The following is a 22,192-nucleotide window of genomic DNA, read 5'->3' on the forward strand; positions in this document are numbered from 1 at the left end:
ACTGCTCCTGGAGCTGTGGGATAGTTCTTCACTACATTAAGGTACCAGAAGAATTTGTAAGGATGTTTTGATTAAATGTCTGCTTTTTAAAGATTATTAAAATTAATCATTTTATGAGAATAAAGAATGAGAATGTATTTCTGAGGACCATTAGAGGTACTAACATGGATGAGAGCATTTCTAGCACTTTAAAGAATACTAACTAGGTGTGCTATGAGCAGAAAGTAACTTCTTTTTCACCTAAAAATTTCTCCCAGTTCTAATTAAAACCCTAATTTGGAATACTCTATTTAGGTAAAACAAATAAAAAATGAATAACTGGAAAACCATTTCGCCAACATTCTTCAACACAGTGTGACACAATCCCCCCCCTGCTTACTGCAGCTGGAGCGTGCTGTGCTGCGATGTCAGCCTGCTCCCTGAGGCGCCTCATCTCGGAGGAATAGGCTGCGATCTCCTTCTCCAGGCGCAGGTGACGGTGCAGCAGCGCTTCGGCGCCCGACTCATCCTTGCCGTAGTCCTTGCTGGCGAGCAGGGGCTGCCGCTCGCGCAGCCACGAATCCGCTTCGTCGACGTCAGCAAAGTACTGAAGGAGCACAGGGAGAACAACACTTGGATTTATGCTGGAAGTAGCATATCCAGCTCCTTCCTCTTTGTAAAATTATGAATAAGGGGAAGTTCCGTTAGGTCTGTAGTCTTCAGGCTACTTCCAGGTGTTGTGACAGCTATGGATAAGGTAAGTCTAAGCTTGTGATGTGTTTCCTGCTCACAACACAGCTAATTCACAGAATTATAGTGAGTAAAGAGATTCAAGGATTGCCTATGTAGCTGCTTAAAAACTCCTAACTAGTTAAAAATTAGTGGCACATAACAGCAGCAATAAAATGTATGATGTTGGTATGCATCACTATGTAAGACCAACAGATACTTTCTAATTGTTTAAGGAACAAGCAATGAACATGGTCTACAACAGAAGTTTACTTTTTCCAGAATTTGCAGTCTGCCTGGCTATGGTTGTAGAAGGGTGAAACATGGGTTTGAGACATAGAATAAAGGAACAACAGGAAACAAAGAATGCCCATAGTAATGAGGGACAATGAAAAACAAAAACACCATAATGGTGTCAATAGAGAGAAGAGAGCATTTAGACTTTCTTAAGAAAAAAGCTGTTCAGTTTTGCTCAAACATTTAATGGAAACAACAGATTGAGAAAAATCTTAAGAAGGGGAAAATAAGAATACCTGAGATAATGTGATAAGATTTAAGAATGTTGCTTTTATACAAATTCTTTATTTGCAGATGTGTGAATGTTTGTGGGAGTAAAACTGTAGGTCAGAACGGAAGGGTCAAACACTTTGAAGGATTTGTGAAGTTCGCAGTCAATTTAAGTCTTACAATGTGTTTCTTTGGTTGGTGGTCTTTGGAATTTTTTTCATTTTTGAAATATATCACGCAGCTACCTGATCCACCCTCTAAAAAGACTCTCCATTAGCGCTGTCATGTGAGTTATTTCCATTAGCACTTTAACCTTTAAAGCATCTCCCAGCTGCTCAAATCTCCTGTGTGCCTGGCTTGCAGGAGGATTGAGACTTCACTGCCAGAGATCTTTTTGAAGGCCAACAGATGAAGTCTTTCCTGCCAGTGTTGTCTTCCACGTGGGGGCATGGGGCAGAACTGAGCTACATGCATGTCCCACATATCACACACCCCAGCAGAACCTCTTACCTGTTTGATGAGGGCTGCTGCCTGCAGGCGGCCTTTGCGATCAGCAATCTCATCTTGGAGCTGCTGCCACAGCTTCTGGAGGTTGTCTGTCTGCCTCAGAATGTCGTCCTGGCGCATGGGGTTCTTCTGGCTGAGCTCCCAGCCCTTCCTCATCACTTCTGTGCACAGGGCCCTGTGTGAATTGCACTCTGCCTCAAGAGCCTAGCACAAGGACAGAAAACCTGTCAGCACAGCTCATTCCCCACCAGCCAAGAGAAAAGAGTGGCTCCTACTCTCTGTTGCTGTCATGCAAGTATTTCCAAGAGCCCCATGTCTGATATTTTCACCACTTCTCTCTTTACCCTCATCTCTCTTGGATGGGAAAAAAAGGTAAGAGACACAGAAACTAGCAACCATTTTTTTGCCCATCAAAAATTAGCTAATATGGAGCTCAGTGTATTCACAAGAAAGCCCACTTCTACTCCAGAATGAAGCATATTCCTTCTATACCCTTTTATTTCCACTCCTTGGAAAAAAAATGCCTACTCTATACATTTTTTAAAAATTCCAAACCCTGAAATAAGACAAGGATTATCTTATCCTTAAGATAAGGATTAGTTTGACAGCATTCTTATAAGTGCTGCACTGACTGAACTGAAAGACATGGATGATCTAAAATCTTGCTTTAATACAAAGACAAGGCACCAGCAACAGAGTAAGATACCTTGTTTTTCTGAATGGAGGCTGTGATCTGGCTGACATCTTTCCCTAATGTTGTCATTCTTGCCAGCTTCCACTTCTCAGAGATCCATGATTCTTCCTCTTTGCAATCACGGAAGAATTCAAAAAGCTTCAAGGCTTCTTCTAGCTGAGATTTACTGAACCAAGGAAACAAAGAGTATGTGACTGTCAGAATTAAGATTCATGAAGACAGTGGTAGATTGATTGAAGAAATATTTTAAAATTGAGAATTTGAATGCCTTTAGTTCCTCTTTGTCATATATTAATTTATTCATGGAATAAGACAAAAGAAACAAAATTATATTTTCTTCTTTCTCCAGGAGATGAGGAGATAACCATTTGCTATTCAGACTTCTCATAAAGCAAGTTATAATAAATGCTGAGAGTGAATCTGTTTCTCATCTATGAAAGTGAGTGATTCTTTCACAAGTGCAATCAAGACACTCAAGTTGCTTTTGTTATGTCTTGATAAATGGAGAAATGACAAAATTTCAAATGCTGGGAAGCTGTGCCTTCTCATTAAAGAATGGCACATTGGGCATCCTAATCAGGAAGAACAGAGCCACAAGCACAGCCCTACCGTGACTTGCTCTGAGCTGTGAGGTTCTGGTACAGCTGACGAAGCATCTGAACTTTTGCATAAAGCAATTCTGATTTAACTGTGCTGTCCTTGCTGATTTCTGCTGTTCTCTGGGTGATGTGTGTCAATCTGTCATCATAGGAAGAGATCTGTGAGTCAACCAAGTTGTGATTCTGCAGCAAATCTACTACTTCAAGGAGCTGCTTCCCACAGTCCTGGGAATTCACCAGCACCTACAAAATGAGAAGAAAAAAATAGACATTTTCAGAGAGTCCATCCAGGGTCTCAGTGCAAATAAATCAGTTAAAAGGCTCCTGTTGTCTCTCATAGCTTCTAAATATCCTAGAATGTCAGATAGGTAAAGCTAAAAACCTGCCTATTTAGAGAAATTATACTTTTTTTTTCAATTCTAGAAGCTAATAGCAACAATCCAGAGTTTTGATCTGTTGCAGTGTAAATAACGGTCTCATCACATAGGTATCTAAGATATTTCTTCTGATGAAGCACTCAAGGTCTCAGGATTTGTGGGTGCAATGAATATCTCTTTGCTATAGACCCAACTGTAGGCAGATTGATTCACAGTCTGTATTTGAAGAATTCCACAATATCCCATTCTATGATATGTTCTAACTGCAATGTTCTTTCATTTGAGAAGCCTACTTGCCTATGTAAATAATGAAAATAAGTACTTTATAATAGTTAATTGGTGACTGATGAGAAGTGCTTATCAGTCTGTCTTCTTCCCAATTGTATCAATGGATACAACCATTAATCCTAGGGTACTATCTCTCCTTACCAAACTTTTCCCATATTCTCAGACTATTGTTGTTCCAATATTACCATTAGCTATTTTTTGCCTACTAGCACTAGGACAGAAATATTTGTAACTTAGAGATATCTCTTATCTTTAATTTGAAATTCACAGCTTCATATACCATACTGACTCTTTCAGCTTGGGTACAAAGCAACCTGTAGTCATGAGGATTTTTCTGTCTTCAAGGCAAAGAATGTACACATACTTCCTTCCATTACAAAATCAATATGAACCCAGTTATTTCTCATGCTGGATAGTTTGTGCTTTAACAAACAGCTGGAAATTCTTGCTAAAAGCAGCCACTATGCATTTACAGTGGAACTTTTCTTTCTCATGAGCTTATATACCTGTAAGGCTGAGCTAATTCCCATCTGTAAAATTACTGCAGGAACTTCCAGAAGCTATTCAGAAGAATTATGTGGAATGGAAACAGGAGTGTGTTTATTCCAATTTTGCTTTTGCAATCGTAAATTTAGAAAAAATTGTTTCACATCTTTATATTACCATATAACTTGAACCTGTAGTACATTCCATGTAATAGGATTCCTGGCTTTCCTTTTAGGGAAATCCCCTAGAGCAAAGCTTGTTTTTCCTTGTGTAGTTATCTGTGATGATGAACCAAAATACTCAATTAGACATCTAGGTAAAAACTGTCTATTTTTTCTATAGCTGGTAGACAAATCTCCTGTTGGCAGCAGCCAGTCCCTGGAACACGGGGGACAAACATTGGCAGCACTGCAAGTTGTGTGCTGCTGGAGAGGGCTCAGTACCTGCAGCTCTTTCAGCTCCTCTGTAATGGCATCTATGTCCCTCAGGAGGCCCAGAATTTCCTGCATGGTTCCCAGGGATTGTTCTCGTCTCTGCAGCTGATCCAGGAGATCCTGCCATTGCTTTGAAATGTTCCTTTGCCTGCAAAGGAAGAGAAAGAAATTACCAATTTGGACCAAAGACCTTGGGCATCACTGGAGGATTCTCAGTGCTTGCAGCTTTAGAGGAGTTAAATGAACACACATGACTCTTGACATCAGTGTAAAAGGACAGGCCAGGAACACAAAACAGGTCAAAAGAATGTTATTATAGGAATTTTGACTAGCACATCAACTGTCATTGACTTCTTAGAATTTAGACATTATTTTTAAGGATGTTCATAAAACATCCTTTTGTTTGCTACAGTGCTTTTGCTTGATACAGTGGAAAGGCTTGGAAATAAAGAAGTGTTCTTTAAATGGCTGCTTAAAGTAAAACATTAATCTAAACATCATAAGTCACAACCTGATCTCATAGTCTGATTTACTATTTCTAAACTGTTTTTCTGAGTTTTCACAGAGGGTCTTGATTTTGTCTGAATTTAGAAAAGCACCATAAGAGAAGTTGTTTGGATGGCATTCTTAGATACTCACAAATCAGGTTATATAATAACCTGAGATAATCACAGAATATATAATTTTTCTCCAAAATGAAGTTATTCTGAGAATACCATGCCTTAAACAATTCATATCTCCCCAAGTTGCAGACTGAAATAGAAATGTGTTGGTTTGGGAAAAAAAATAGTACCTCTCTAAGCATTTTTTGATGGCAGATAGAATATTCAGTAGAAAATTGTAGGTATATTTTCATATATTAAAAAAATACCTTAAAAATATTTTTCACTCTAAATTGGTCTGAGGATTTGATCATTCAAGGAAAAAAGTTGGAATTTTGAAGAAGGTTAAGTGTTTGTCTTATCTGCTGTACACAGGTAGAAGAAATTGCTGACAGTTCTACTCATGAGGAGCAAAGATAGGGTTCACAATTATGATTAATTTCCTTCCACTGCACCACAGAGTTTCAACTAATATTGACCTCCACTACCACAGAGTTTCTCAGCCATCACTCACTTCTGCAAGATTTGATCTTTGCTGTGGTAGTTCTCCTGGCTGATAACGGAGGCCATTTCATCCAAAGCTGTGAAGCGTTCCCTCCTGGGCAGCACATCTGCCACAATGGCTTCCAGCTTCTTACTGGCAGCTTCCATCCTGTCCACACTCTCTGGCCAGAAGTCTTGCTTCCCAATCACCTTCCTCATGTCTTCCAAGTAGGACTCACGCAGGGCTGCCTTCTTCAGGAACCTCTGGGCTAGCTGTTCCAGCCTTTCCTGCCTCAGCATCTCCTTCTGCAGTGCTTTTCCACGGTTGTGCTCCGACTTTTCCAGGATGATCCAGTGCTTTTCCACATCCTGCAGCGTCTTCCCCTCTGGGGGCAAGTATGGCCGTTGGTTGTTGGCTCTCTGCTTGGTCCTGATGTTGAAGAGGTGAGCTTCAATCATGCCCTTCTCTTGGTACTTGGGGGGTTTCTCCACAGTGCGGAAGGTTTTAAAGTTGGCCATGAGCAGCCACATTTCCTGAAGAGAGTTGGGGAAATGACGGTCATCCAGTTCCACCACCTTCTGTCTAATCCATTTCAGGAGGTCAGAGACCATCTGCTCATACTGAAGCTTCAAGTCATCTATCTCCTTCAGGAGGAACACAATCTGTAATGGGAAGATAAAATGACAAGCCACATAAGAAACAGAATGAAGCATGGTGGGTGAACAGAAAGCAGTGCCTTCAGCAGTCATCACATTTTTATACTGATGTGCTGATAGCTGTCACATCTGAGGCTAGGTGAAATGCTAGAACAGCCTTCCATAAAACACAGATAAATCAATATTACCTAATGTTTCATTTCAGTTTTTATTTAAGAAAACATTTGGGAATAAACAGCATGGTTCACAATTTTTGTTTCAGAATTGAAAAAAAACCAGATTTTTTTTACCAGTCTCATTCCTCAACCCCAAACAATTCTAGGCTGATCCGTAACTACACCCTTTCAGCTTCACCACTTAGGATTTAGCAGACCATCTGACAAGATCCTAGTTCTCTCACATGCACACAGCAGACTGTGGTCAAACATCTCCTTCTCCATCTCTTCTGTTGGAACTGTTTCTCTTTATTAAAATTACTAGAAAACGTTTTGTGGTCAAACAGGGTTTTAGTAAGGATGTTAACTCTGATTTAATACTAACTTTTCAAGACCAAGAGGTTTATTTGTTTCATTTGTGGCCTGACCTGCCTTTATTTCAAGTTCAGGTAAATACTGGAGCAAACATCTAGAATTGAATCCTTATGAAACAAAAGGTGTTAGAATCAAATTATCATTTCTTTCCATTTTACATTTTTTCCAACTTTGTCTTTTTACTTCCTATTATTTTTTTCCTCACCCTAACTTAGTAAAGATGCAGATCTTTACTCCTGCAAATGTCAGGTGTAGTGCTGAACAATGCTGTCTGCCTCCATCATTCTCCTGAGTTTACCTGCCCCAGCCAGGTAAAATAGTGAGGGAGATGGCACTGGGAAAAGACCCAGTCCTTCCAAGTGGTAATCTGCTTTTGCTTACCAGAAAGTGCACTGGGCAATCACTAAGTGCTGTAGTCTTGTAAGAGCAGCAAAATAGCACCAACCTTTAGTGCAGGAAAAGCAGCCCATGACATCAGGGCTCGCTTCTGAATTTTCTGCCATCGTACCCAGTTCTTGCTGAAAGACCCAAGCAAATGTAGATCCCAGACCTCAGATGGCAGAGGGAAAGGAGATTTGCCTTCCAGAGCTGTTTCTCTCTGCCATCCTGGTCACACACTTAGTCTGAATCCAAAGGCTTCCTTGACACATTCAGGCTTCCCTCCCAATCCTATTAGTAAATTCAGAGCCATCTATTTGAGGGGTCTAAGGACGTGATGAGATTAACATCTCTTTCCTTCTCCTTCTGATTGTGTGTGTCAGAAATGCAGGATGATGGGAATGCAATATTCAAGACAGGCTAGAAATAGGGAAGGAGTCAAAGGGAGAAAAAGAAGCAGGTGAGTGGAGAGAGAGAAAAGAAGGAATAACTATAACTATGAAAAAATGGGAAAAACTGTGGAACACAATGAGAATTGAAAAAAGAAAGAGCAAGCAAACTGCTTACTCATAAAATACAAAAGTTATGGCCTGCTTGGTCCTTACAGTTCCTCTAATCCATGCTTGTGGACTCAAGGACTATTTCATGTTTATCAAGAGATAAATAATGCTTCCTGGCCAAAATCCAGTGACCCATGTGTAGAGCTGTGGAGTCCTACTGCCCACTCTCCTCACTGATGCCCAAACTTTGACTGAATTCCAAGTCCTGCTCTCATCTAATGCATCTCTTTGGAGAACATGCTGCTCTAATACGTATCATCCTAGAGTATCTCTAATTGTAAGGGACCCCTAAGGCCCATACAGTCCAACTCCCTGCTCCTTGCAGGACTACCTAAGGTTGGGTTTCTGACAAAAAGTATCCTCCAGAAACTCCTTCCACACTAACAGGCTTGGTGCTGTGGGGAGCCATGCTACAGGATCATCTGATCCTTGACACAAACCACATTTAGCTGACCAAACCCTGCTTTTTCACCTTGGCACCACCAGGGAAGTCTCAGTGTGAATTTTTGTTCCTCTCTCTAAGCAATTTATCCCCCCTCTCAACTGCACAGGCAGTTCTCTGAATCCAGATGTTTGTAGGACCCATCCTGGATGTGTAGTCTTTCTGCAGGCTACTTCTTTTGTAGTTTTGTCAAAACAAGAACAGACTTCTCTGGAGATAGAAGACAAATTCTCTCAAGGGAAGTGGTCTTTGGAGGAACAGCTACAAAATTACTTTAGTTTTCCATCAGTGGGATACAAGAAATTTTTAATATAGCTCATTTTTATGTGAGGTGAATTGTAAGTGGAAACAGAAAAAACCCATAACTTAGCTAAATTTAATAAAAAAATTTTAAAAATTAATAAAATTTTTACAAATTCAGCCAATTTAGCTAGCATTCTCTCAGTTTTATTTGGTGGTGGTGGTATTAAATTGTTTTGGTTTTGTTTCATTTGTTTGGGCTTTTTGTTTGGTTGGGGTTTTTTTCATTTTTCACCAAAGGAGTTAGAAAGAAAGGATGAGGATTTTCAAAGGAGATCAAAATCCAAAGTAGCTCTATAGAGGAAGGGATCATCATTCCTATTAAATGAGAAAAATGTTGATTAGGTCTGCTTTTGCATAGTCTTAATCTTCTTCAAATATTATTGAGATCTCTATGCCTCAAGCTGCCTTGGAACCATATCTGTTCTCAAACAGAAACTGTGAGGTCAAAAAGGGATTGATTTTCAGAGAGATAATTGCAACCCTCTTGGACATCAGAGAGTGTACAGGTACAAGTCTCAAGGTACAACGTCTTTCAGATAGCTATGCCTCTTGATTCAGTTAAAATGATCCTGAAGTTGAGCTTGCAGAAAACCCCCCACACTTCCAAATTAAATTTAGCTTTACCTTTTTAACTTATAACTTCCAAAGATAGCAATGCACTTACCTTGTTAAGTCTTTTTTGTATTGTCTGGCCTTGTTTCAGTCTGGAGAAGTAGTGGTAATAGAGTGACACATAAGTCATGATGGATCTCTCATCTGGATAGGGCACTGCCACATCCTCAGCATCAAGCAGTTTGCTGATTCCAAACTCTTTCTCAGCAACATCAAAGGCATTGTTCAGGTTTTTAATGGGCTGCTCCTGCCGCAGTGAGCTATAGTGGATAAGATCAGGCCTGGGCAAGCAGAAAAAGAGGGCATGGAGATGAAGGAAGATTCATGTTTGTAGTAAGTTCTTTCAGATCATAAACCATAAACTGTTTATGAGACTAAGTTAATAGTCATGTAACTGTTAATGTTATGTGACATTAACGCTGGAATTACTTTGACCCTGAACTTTATTCAAGAGCATTGTCCCTTGCCCACATAGCAGGAAGAAAATTGTTTTCTATGAAATTGAATTACCACTTCCAACAAATGTCTGCCCTTATTTCTCCTCTTCCCCAATGGGTGAAAACCAAAGCCCACTAGAGAGACAGTTGTGAGAAGGGAGGTGACTCCCAGCTGGGGAAGTTCCACAATCCCACTATGGTATCCCCTGTAAGATATAGCAGAACTCTTGAGGACAAAGAAGTGTTCAAGGTTCCCATAGGTGGTTTCTCTCTCCTGCTTTTGGCTATTTCCTTCACTCTTTTTCAAAGGGACAGAAGGGAGAAAAAAAGAGACTGAGAAGTTGCTTACTCTATTACAATTGAAGAGGAAGATATACATGCTCCAAAGTCCATACAATAAAATCACTGCCTGAAAAAAATTTTAGAAAAAGAGCAAAGGGAACATGACTGAGGGGTTAAGACCACATGGGCAGTACTGTTCAGATACATGATATTCCCCTGAAAATTCAATATTATACCCAACTAAAGGAGCTTCCAAGTAGGAGCTTTTTGTTCTTCCTTCCAAGGAGAGAGAGAATTTAAGAAAGAAGAGTCCTCAGTAAGAAAGGGCAGAGAGTATCTAACAGTTTCTTACCAAAACTTGTAATTCAGACCCTGGAACAACCTGTGTCAGAGCTAGAATGAGCAATGAGCAACTCTGCCCAAACTGATCCATCAAATCTTACCTGTGAGCATGTATGAGTGCATTGAAGGCCAGCCCATCACTCCAACTTTTGGAGAAGTCCTTCACACTCACATTGGAATAGCTGGCAGTTTTATGCTGACACCATAGCAATAAGGCTTCATTGGCAAATAGAACATCAGCTCTACCTCCAAACTCTTCCTGTGAAGAGAACAGAGAAAAGAAAAATTGGTGTCAACAATGTATGAAAATATTATCAGTGAGTTTACACTTATGTTCCCAAAGGTCACTTTGTATTACTTTTGTTCAATTCACAGATTCACTCAAAGTCATGACTTACAGACTGTGTCTGTCATAAAGGTAGAAAAGTTTAACATGAAAATAGAAGTTTTCAATTAAAAAAAAAAAAGTGAAATGAATGAATGCAGAAACTATAAGGTAAAATGTAGGTGCTGAATTATTTTAAATGTTTCTCTTCTGTAAGGTCTGTAGAAATCAGGCAGAAAGGAAAGTTCCGTTTATTTGCATCCTTAGCTGTGAAATAGAACTCAGAAACAAAATATTATGTGTTCAGGTCTAATGTTAGAATTGATCGACTTTGATTTCACAATACCCCTATAGAACCTTCTTTTTCACGTTCTTAGAGTACACATTAAACAATTTTAAAAAGCATGTGCTTCTTCAGAGCAGTGTCATGGGACTCAAATCTAGAGAGAACTATTGACAGAGAAATTCAACATGAAGTCAAAAGTTGGTAAAAAATTTGTAGAAGAGGGTGAAGAACATGAATGTTCTATCTCCAAGTCACTGTTTTGTCCCTTTGAAAAAAACCTCACAACTGCACGAGCGAAAAGACAAAGATACAGTTTTACCTTATCAAGTTTGATAGATGAAATCTGAAATCGAAGTATGATGATCCAGATAAGGCCCAGGATTAAGGTTCTGTCACCATCTACGATATTCTCAGGACCAATCACTTTTACTTGTACCTGCTAATAAACCAGTATCTGTTCAGCATAAATGCACTCGTGTCCAGCTCTCAGTGTAACAAACTGTTACTAGAGAGGGCGTTCAGGCCTTTTCTTAAGAAAAGAGGTTTAATGTTTACACCTTTTCATCAGTCCACAGACCTGCTAGCAAAGGGATAGTGATCTCAAAAATTTAAAATTTCTATATATGTTTTTTGAAAACTGGTGGTTAGGGAGAGGAAAGAAATGCATTTCTTTCCTCCAAAGGAATGGAATATTAGCTGTTTCTAAAACACATTACTCAAATAACAAAGAAATTAAAATTTGATTATTTTTTTTCTTTTTAATTAAATCCCTAGTCTGTCTTCAGAGGTTATGGTTTTGTATACTAGAGGGGGAAACCACAATGGACATGAGGCTATACTTAATTAATAATATACATAAACTGTTGTGATCTCTAATATCAATATTAACTTACCTTGGATTTCAGAAATGTGATGGCTTTGCTGTTGTTCTCTAGAAAATGCACTCTCATCTGTCCTCGGCTTGGTTTGGGCAAAGCTTCTCCGGAGAGCAGCTCCAGGAGTTTCATGAGGGAGATGCCATCCTTCAAATCTGTGTAAATATCTTCTATCTCAATCTTTACCTGTAAAGACCAGGTACAGACTCCAGCTTAACATTTGGCACAGAGAACCCTGTACTTCTAAAATGAAACAAACAACACCTTCTTGATGTTCCAGTGAGTCTTCTCTATGATGGCGCGTATATCCACAGAGTGGTGAGTCTTAATTCAGAAAAAATGGATGTGCAGGAGGACTTGCATTAATTATGAAAGTAGTCTGAAGTTAAAAAAGACCCCAAGAACCAAACAAAACTGCAAACCCACAAGAGAGTAAAAAAGGAAAAAGTAGGAGATTTTGAAAAATAAAAAATTGAGCATTTTCAAAATCAAATCTTTTGAAAATGCTGACATTTTTTATTCCAATTCAAGTGAATCTTTTATTTTATCAGAATAATTTTACTCTGAGCTGTGCATTTCATTTAATAGTTGAGCTGATAATTCCATTCAGTGACTCATCTTATACTCCATAGTCTCAACAAAGTTTGTCACGTCCTCCTTGGACCTGCACTACCACTCAAAGTCTCCATATTTTTAGCCAGAATCTCACACTAAGTGAAAGGTTGGGATCATTTACAAGAATGTGCTTTATTGCTGCCAGTAATGAGGTCACCCAGCGCTTAGGTGATACAACATGACACACTCTGTACTCTGACCTAACAAGAACTTGCCTTGGGTGTTTCCTTTTGGCCTTATGCCACTTGCCATCTAGAAGTGACATTAAAACCACACCTAAGAATAAACCACACCTAAGAATAAATTACTGTGATTTTGCAATTACAGTAAATCATCTTTTTAATCAAAAAAAGAGAGAAAAAGAAAGAGATAAAGAAAAGAAAGAAGAAAAAAGAAGGAAAGGAAAAAGAAGGAAAGGAAAAGGAAAAGGAAAGGAAAGGAAAGGAAAGGAAAGGAAAGGAAAGGAAAGGAAAGGAAAGGAAAGGAAAGGAAAGGAAAGGAAAGGAAAGGAAAGGAAAGGAAAGGGAAAGGAAAGGAAAGGAAAGGAAAGGAAAGGAAAGGAAAGGAAAGGAAAGGAAAGGAAAGGAAAAGGAAAGGAAAGGAAAGGAAAAGGAAAGGAAAGGAAAGGAAAGGAAAGGAAAGGAAAGGAAAGGAAAGAAAAGAAAAGAAAAGAAAAGAAAAGAAAAGAAAAGAAAAGAAAAGAAAAGAAAAGAACGAAAGAAAAGAAAAGAAAAGAAAAGAAAAGAAAAGAAAAGAAAAGAAAAGAAAAGAAAAGAAAAAAGAAAAGCCATTATCGGTTTTAAATGTACATGTTAAGGGGAGTATTTACATGCTAAGGGGGGAAAGGACAGACAACAGGCATGCACCTTCTAGTTTCAGTTACTAATTAGCTTAAGAGATCTTTTCTCCAGAGAAAGGAAAAAACACTGGAAGTGTAAAAAAGTTAGAGAGTGTTTAAATCTCTGCTGTGTATGGCACAAAGATTTACAACTTGCTGCACTGATTATCTTAATAAAAAACACCTCCCTGTTAAGTTGCCAACTTTATTCCTTTTTGCATATTTAATACAACTTAAAATTCTGCCTATGATATACTACAATAAAAAAAGCTAAAGTTGCTGCATTCTGTGACACTTCCATAATGAAAAATAGTTCCATTTGAATTTGTAAAAAGACAAGCTTCATACATCTGCTTTATGTCTCACCCAGCTGTTGCTTTAATAGCTTTGTTGCCTCATTCTTCTCATAAAGATACCAGTCACAGATAGCTTAACAAATTCAATCCAATAGCATCCTTAGTGCTAGGCTTGGAGCAGTCAACAGTATAACTGAGAACATTGCAGTGTCCTGTAGCATGATCCAATCCCCTCAAAGTTTGCCTTGGAAAGCTGGGACTAAGCTGCCAGGAAGACCCAGATAAGCTCTGCGCGGTCTCTGCCGTATATGGCCTGGAAATCTCTCACAGGCTTTGCTCCCCAGACATTTATGATACGTGAACAAGCACATTGCCGGAACTTCGGACCGGCATTTTTATCTCTGAACTTGAAAGTATTTTTAAAATGAGAAAATATATGTCTACAGCTAAACAGAACTAATTTCCTACACCATAAAAACCTAACTTTCTGCAGGTGGCAAAACAAGCCTGTGTTTTGCATTTGTTCGTTTCCGTTACGAAAAATAAATTTGAAAGTTTGTTGTGCTCTGCAGCTGCCTTTGTATGAATCACAAACTCAAAACATTACACTGAAAAAACACATCTGGTGCTGAAACACAGTGATGAGCTATAGTGGACCCAGTGGCCTGGTCCTGCTTGGTGTCCCCAGTATCCATTTTCATTACTATCTACTACAGACCCCAGAAAATGGAATTGCTTTGGATGACATCATTCCTTTCTGTGACACAGCTACATCATTCATGCCTGAAACTTTATCTGCAGTAAGTCTGGAGCCTGGAACATGCTGGCGTTACCTTGCATGCGTGTATGGACTGCACACTGGCTCTGAAGATTTTTTGAATTCTGAGAGCTACAGAAAACAAACTGGTCAGGACTTGCATGGCAGTATGTCTGAAATTCCCAAAATTGGGGCTACTTTTTCAGATCCTTTGAGCAGCAACTTGAACTGAACTGATCAGGCATAGCACAAAGTCAGAAATTTTCACCAGGCAATAAGGAATTGAGCATTGCTTGGAGAAACCGTGACATCTGCAGATAATTTATTTACAGGTAAAAGAAGCATATGAGGACTTTTCTCTGAGAGGATCACCACTGTACAATGGACATCACAATATGATGGGGTTATACAGTCCACATAATGAACCCTGATTTCAGAGAAGACTGGTACCATGGACAAAGGAGACAGATGAGAGGTAAAAGATAGAGGATGAAGCACTCTGGTTAGTCAAATCCTTCCTTGCTTGCATGTGACAACATCCAGGAAAAAATACATTAACAATAACATTAAAAAGGATACAGTGGGAAAATAAAATCAAACAAAAACCAGAAAAAAAAATCTTCTCATTGAAGGAGCTACCTACACTATTCCTGGAGAAGACATTGTTCATCCAGTTGGTGAAGGTTTTCTTTTGCATGGACATTCGCTGCTCCTGCAGCTTTTTGATATGATCTTTTTCATATTCGGTGCCCATGGTCACCTAGGAAGCCAGAAACCTCAGTGGGCTGCTGAGTGCTGAAAAGATCTGCCAGGCCACCTACAAAAAACAGTGTACACCAGTGTTTATAGGAAACCCAGCACCAACAGGTACAAGATTCAATACCACACCCAGTGTAGTACCTTCATTTCCTTTTGCTTGCACTTTGCACTTCAATTTCACCAATTTTATTTTTAACTTGCTTGACCTCACCCTTTAAAAATATATCTCTAGCTTCAGGACGAAAATGTAACATGTACCTATGCAGCTTTATTTTCTTGCTCTCAGCCTCCACTCAGCCTCCTTGATCCCATGAGGACCACTTCTACCTGAAAGCCATCAATAACTTCCTTGGGTGTGCTGAAAGCACCTCACAGAGACCTGATCTTAGACACTGCCAGAAGGAGGAATCTGCAAATCACCTCCAAAGAAAAGAAAAAGCGTGTTGTGCTCTCTGAGGGCTGGTTGAGATTCTGTTCTTGGCTTTCACATCACACTATTTCCAACAGAAATCGGAGCTGCTTAGAAAGGAAATGGAACCATCTTGACTCTTTCCTCTCACAGGTTCAGCTTTTGCACATCTATCACAGTAAGGATGGTAACACAGGTCCATAATCACATGAAAAAGGTCCTAGCCTTGGTGTCAGGAAACATTATTCCTCTTCCCTACTCTTGTCTACCTCATCCATACCAGTGAAAAGTCAGGCTTGTAATTCCTCACAGCACCCAAGATGAACATTCAGAAAGATTAGAAAGGAGGACTCTTGCCTTTAGTGTCTGTGACACAATAAACTGGATTTCAGCTCAGCTGAATATCTCTTTTGAAAACACTTGGCTTACATTGTAAATTTTAACAGCAGCCTTGCTGTTATGAAGGCAAGAGTATTATTTTTAAAAAATTAAAAAAAGAAAAATCAGTGCACGATTCATGGCTACGGACACTTTTAGTGACCACTACTGCTATAATGATAAGTATAACCTGGATATCAGCTTGGCTGGGAAGCCAATAAACCTGTTATAGTGACGGGAGAGGAGAGAGGAGTCTACTGCTGTCAACCCACTGCAAAGAGAGAAAAGAATGAAAAATTAAAACATCTGAGAACCTGTGGAGCAGTGTGACATACTTCCCAAAATTCCATGTTTGTTTTGCCAAGGCAAAGTTCTGAACAGTTATGGGCTTTGTACCCACTTAATTCATAAAACATAAAATATTGAGGAAGAAAACTTTATCTGTCCTAGCATGAGAAGACAGCAACAGGGAACCAGCAACAGCAGCCACTGTAAATGGGAAAGTCCTTACCTAATAGCTTTCCATGCTCTGATTAGTATTACAAAAAATTTGCCATTTTACAATATTTAGAGGTGTGGAAAGTGCAGAAGCAATGATTTATTACTGCATTTTTTGTTATTTCTTTTTGGGGCAGATATTTCTTAACCCTCAGAGCCTGACTTCCTCAGAACAGGGACAGCGTTGAAGCCTGGTGGTTCAGGAACCACACAAGGAAGGGTCATCACTGTAGATGAAAGCCTAATGAAAGGAAGAATTGAGCAAAATCTCATGTAGAATTATGGAGAACATTCTCTCAACATTTTCTTATTTTGTGGGCTAGTTCAGCACTGCCTGTTTTCTCCATTTGAAGAGCAGATATTCAAAGAATTGCCTTTCCTTGCTGTAGAGGTGACATTAGCTCGCTCCCATGTAACAATCCATATCTGAGTAATCCATAATGCCATTTCTGAGTTTGCCAAATGCTTCTCAGAACATCTGCAGGCCTCTTATTTTCTTTTTAAGGATTCCTATCCAAACACTGCAGTCACCCTGAATAATGATAGAACTGGTTTCATTTAGGTACAAAGGAAGATTATTTGTTGAGCTACTGCCTCACGTAACAGCTCATCTGTTTCATCAAGTTAGAAATGCTCCCTGCATGGGTAGATGGTTACCTAAAGGACACATCCATAGTAGATTATCTGCATTTTCAGGATGCATAAACATTGCTAGGAACTAAAACTAGTCATAGTTTCACATTACAAGAAAATAAAATATCAAAGAACATGAAAAAAATGGACTTACCCAGTTTTGGAGGAAGTCGTTTCTGACATTCAGCAGCTGGTTTTTCTGAGAATGGCTTCCACTGGATCCACTTCTACATTCTCCTCACTGCTTTAATGCAGAGTGACCTTTGCTTTCAGGAACAGAGACCAAGTATTTATGATCTACCTCTGAACCTCCCATCTGATCTGAAAGAAATTAACCCAACAGGACACAATGAGTAAACGTCTTCACTGGTCTTGTCCAATTCTTACACTCAAAAATAATATATGAAAGTCAACAAAATTGCTGTAAACCCGTTGAAATGTCATACATAGCTCTGAGGCTCTGGTAAAGAGCATCTTGCACAATTGAACTGGAGGTTCTGCCCTTCTAAAGAAACTCTTACCTGGAAAATTGAACCTGACAATGGACTCAGGAAATGAAAGCACAGCAGAGAGTACAAAGATCAGAGTGATAGCCAAGTGGTTAAACTGGGACACAGCAAATGAGAAGGTGAAACTGTGAAGTGTTAGGAATTTGCTCAGCACTGCTTTGAGGACACTTTCGTGCACAGATACCTGCTGCTGGCTGGGCAACTGGAGTCAAGCTGGCAATGCCAGCTGATTCCAAAGTTTACTATTCATGGACTTCTCATTAATAACAAAAGGGAAAATAATTCTGGTGACTTATATAGATAGCAGTGAGTCTTTCTGGCCTTTGCAAGGTGACACGTGCACAGGACACATTTACCTGGCATCATTGCCAGGAATCAGAAAGTTTCTGCTGGGAGCCAGTACCAGAAAATGGGCAGACATCTGAAATCAGAGGCTGTAAGGAAAGATATCAAGCTCAGAGCTGAGATAAGGGAATAGCAGTGTTTTCCCTTTTAGCAAGTGTAGTTTAGCTAGCCTCCAAAAGGGACAGGAGGACACATAAAAAGAAATTAGGAACTCACCCAAATTCAGGATAGATAAAACTTTATCAGTAGATTCTATGTCTTCATATGCACACTAGAAATATCATATACAATGTAACATAAAACTGCTAAAAATAAATAAGTTGAATATTTACATTACAGATATTTCCCAAAATATTCCCTCAAAATTCCTGGGCTCATGTCCTGGACTAGCCAACTAATACTGTAAGCAGTTGGTTTAAATCTGGCACAAGTTGGTTAGATTTTGTGTGTTGAGAAAATCTCCTTGCTCTTTTCAAACAGAAGGTAGAGGACCAGTGGGTGAATTGGTCCTGGATGCAGGTATTTGTCCTTATTGCAAGTTAATTATTATCTATATAGTAAAATGTGCAAATCACTCCCTTTGCTTTTTATGATGACACAAGGCAATCAAAGATATGGTATAAAATTTCACTAACTCCTGAATATCTTTCTAAAGTTCAAAGTTAAATGGTGGACACTTATGTGACAGTGATAAATAAAGCCATTTCCTCAGTTATTTATATCCCAACAAAGCAAGAGGAAGGGCACAACAGTATTTGCTTGCAGTTTCCTGGAGGGATCAGGAAAAAAATCACCCATCTAGGATAATTATGGGCCCTCTCCTGCTGCCTGTGCAGAGAAGGAAAGCCTTTCCACTGACCTCAGGAAGAAGGGCCCAAAGAGTACCCTTCCCACGCCTTGTTTCCAGCCTGAAGTAGTTTTCCATGATGGCAGATGTGTTTGTTTCCTAACAGGAAGGATCCTGATGCCAGATTTCCCTCTACAAAATAGCCACCAGTAAGATGTGTTAAGATTCCTTACCACCCTTTCTTATCTGCCCACAATCTTGTTCTGCTTAAGAGGAAAACGGAGACCATGGAGATCAAACAGACCTCATGCACAAGCAGCCTGTCCCCAAAACTCCACAGTTCCCAGCCCATGTCCCACTGCTCCTCCCCTCCTGGCAACACCACGTACATCAAAGAAGGATGTGATACTTCATTCTATTTGAATTCTTTTTCTTAAATGTCATTATTGTCCTCCTCTCATAACATGCATGTGAATTTTCAGCACCTCTCTAAGATGGGAAGAAATGTTTAATTCCCTTGCCATAAAAAGCCCAGAAGTGGCAGTTGCAGGGATGCAGATGCTGAGTTTGCTGCTACCACTCCCACTGCTGATCTCAGGTGTGGGCTGATCACCATGAGCTTCCCCACCATGAGCTTCACCAGAGCAGGCTGTGCTCTCCAGGCAGCAGCACGGCTTCCTCTCCTCATTGCCTTTGCCCGCGGGGATAGAGCAGTCTCCCAGCGAGGAACACACACACACACACACACACACACACACACACACACACACACACACACACAGCTGGGTGCAGGCGCCTTCCTGTACTACAGCATCCCCAGCCCCGCTCTGTGCCGCCCCTGGGCAAAGCCAGCTCCGATGTCCAATGTCAGAGCCGTGTGACCACACGCACACCTGCCCTTTGGGTGGGGCCGGGTCTGTTCACAGGGGTCAGGTGGGAGGTTTGGCACAATCCGTCACCCTCCCTTACACAAGCTGTGCATACACACCTTTCTGAAGGTACAGGAAAATCCTGTCTGATCCCTGCTAAGTAGAGGGTTCCCCAAATCTCAAAGAAAATAATCATGTTAAATGTAAACACGTGCATGACAGCTTAGCCCTTTATCCCCCACTGGGTTTCCAGCCATGTTACTTCCATAAGCAAGAGTCCCAAAACATCTGGACATTGACTCCACGAGTATAAAGGCAGCCCCCTCCTGGGACTACAGTCTTGTAGCTCACAGTGTTCCAAGCAAGCAGAGAAACTATCCTACTACTTGGGGCCAGCAATCTGGGTCCCACAGGTGGCCCTTTCCCTCTGCCACCCTTCCCAATGCCAGCAAACAGCTGATGTTCAGTTTCATCAATGTAGTGTGGACACAAGTGAACTGAACCATGATCCCAGAATGTTTCCTGACCACATCTAAGCACATTCCTAACCATGCATTACATGTAATCTTAGACCTTACAGCGGCACAGAGGATCTATACTTTGGATATTGGGAACACGGGGGAGGATCAGAAGAAGCTGTTCACTCACTTGGGAATGGAATACCAGAGCTGAAGAAAAGTTGGGAGGAGTTAGGCAAAAGCAGCTGAGGAGAGGCACGGCAACCTCCAGCTCAGTCTGCAGAGGCTCCCTGATTTCACAGGCCTCTCAGCTGAACTTCTGTCCCAAAATAGCCACGTATTTCTCTCAGCTTCTTTCCCCAAAGGACTTCAGCACACCACCGCCAGGCACCCCCGGTGCCCTGCCGCTACATACCTGCTGTCACCAGCCACCCCGGGGTGCCACCCACCTGCAGGCAGCGGGGTCCGCAGCGGATGAGCTTCTCTTAAAGCTGGGCTCTGCCTGGGAGGATCTAACCCAGCATGCTGGGTTGTTGTAAACCTCAGCCTCCTCGTGCTCTAGTCTAAACTAGAAGTTGCTTTTCTCTTTGAATAGTTGGCTAGCAGCGACATGACATCAACAGGGAGCAGAACTCAAGCAGAACAGTCGAATTACATCATCCAAAGGAACTGGAGCCCCTCACTGCGTTTGAAAAAGAGGACAGCTTAAAGCAAAATCAGATGGATTTATTTTTCCTGGCATGAAGAAGTTCAGTCATCATTTTGAAACAGAAAATATATGTTTGCTTGTTTAGTCATGAGTTAAAGACATTTTCTCCTTGGAGCTGTTTATATTATCTTGAAATTTCCCTTCTGTTTCTGAACCTCAAATAGTTAACATAAGAGCTTCAAAGGCTTTTTGAGATGAACACATGGGACAAAGGACTCTCAGTCTCTTTCCATTTCATACAAACATAGATAAAAGATTTCAAGTGACAAAATAGCTTTAATATTTTGAACATGAAACTGAAACTGGGCTTAGAAGTCACCATGTTGGCAATGCCAGATCTAACTAGCGTATTTGTATCATTTAAATGAGATATTTCCATTTTTTCCACAGCAACTAATGAAGACTGCTGCATGAGAGTGAAACTTTTTATTCACAGCTGTATTTTAGGGGCTTGTTTGTATATTGGACTGATAAAGCACTTAGCTCCATTTGTTGATGAAAGAAAACTGTGGGATTCACAGATGGAAGTGGCTCCCAGCACCTCAATGCCAGAGCACTGCACCTGCCCCCAGGAACAGTGCACACCAATGGTGTGCTCTCAGGTTTTGGTCCCCCACAGCCCTGACCAGCAGATTACTGACTGCAAACCAGCCCAGCCCATCTCAGTTTCCATGTGAAGGTGTCCAGTCATGTGGAATGGTTGAAGGTCATTGGCAAAAACACTGTATAAATTTTAATAAAAATGTATAAACAGTTAACATTAAAGGTGCGAATTTTAGCAGATGCAAGGTAAGACATGCTAATACAACACAAATAAAAATAGCAATTACTCTCCATTGTAGGCAAAAATTACCAAGCCCTGAGCTTACTGGTTATACTTACATTATTTGTTAATTTCTTACTTTCTGACTAGACACAAAAAAATGCATTTTGAGAATAAACCCACAGAATTATCTGAAGAGACTCACTAAGCATGAGCAGCATGTTTCAGCAGTTCCTTGTTAAAAAAATTGCAAAATGGTGAACATAGAAATCTTACAGTATAACTGAAATACAGCACCTAGCGACAGATACATACCATTCATGAGCTATTTTCGCTACAATGAAATCTTCAGAGCTTCAGACTGAAGTGGAATATGGGCTGTTGAGCTAGCAAGACCTTGGAAAGAACATGGACAAGCTCCATCTCAGAGAAAAGGTGGGAAAACAAGTTACATGTGGCATTAGTGAGCTTCCAGTATTCACTGGACCAGAAACTGAGCCCCCAGTCTATCAGCAGGTACAAATCTGTGCTAGTATGAAGTCCTCCAATGGGAAAAGGGAGAAGATTCTGCCTCAAAACCATGGTTTCCATCCATATTTTTCCCTCAGGTCAGAAAAAGTTGCATAGATTCAGGACTTCTGAACACACTGGTGAGAAACCACCTCATCTTCCTGACTGTGTTTATTTGGTATGGATATTTATTTCCAACTCATTGCTGTGATCCCTGAGTGAAAGAAGGCACTTTCAGCAGAGGCCTTTGTACACCTGTCTGAGCAGGGCAGGGCAGGGCAGCCAACCTTTTCTCCTGTGTTTTCCTGGCCAAGTCAGGCAGGCAGGGCCAAGGGCCAAGCCTTC

At 40.4% G+C, this 22,192-nt stretch overlaps 1 protein-coding gene across 1 annotated transcript in view; it reads right to left on the reverse strand.

Moving 5' to 3' along the window:
* SPTBN5 (spectrin beta, non-erythrocytic 5) overlaps positions 1-14,974 on the reverse strand; it is a 90,470-nt gene extending 75,496 nt beyond the window's left edge. Inside the window, exons 1-11 of the mRNA XM_058807858.1 lie at positions 14,864-14,974; positions 11,733-11,900; positions 11,159-11,278; positions 10,330-10,487; positions 9,220-9,448; positions 5,717-6,348; positions 4,610-4,748; positions 3,026-3,258; positions 2,429-2,582; positions 1,726-1,926; positions 380-586 (exon numbers count right to left, since the gene is read on the reverse strand). Coding sequence (XP_058663841.1) covers positions 380-586; positions 1,726-1,926; positions 2,429-2,582; positions 3,026-3,258; positions 4,610-4,748; positions 5,717-6,348; positions 9,220-9,448; positions 10,330-10,487; positions 11,159-11,278; positions 11,733-11,900; positions 14,864-14,974 — 2,352 coding nt within the window. The remainder of the gene's footprint in view (positions 1-379; positions 587-1,725; positions 1,927-2,428; positions 2,583-3,025; positions 3,259-4,609; positions 4,749-5,716; positions 6,349-9,219; positions 9,449-10,329; positions 10,488-11,158; positions 11,279-11,732; positions 11,901-14,863) is intronic.
* Between the last annotated feature and the right edge of the window lie 7,218 nt (positions 14,975-22,192).

This window comes from Ammospiza caudacuta, chromosome 6, assembly GCF_027887145.1.
Source record: "Ammospiza caudacuta isolate bAmmCau1 chromosome 6, bAmmCau1.pri, whole genome shotgun sequence".
Classification (NCBI taxonomy): domain Eukaryota; kingdom Metazoa; phylum Chordata; class Aves; order Passeriformes; family Passerellidae; genus Ammospiza; species Ammospiza caudacuta.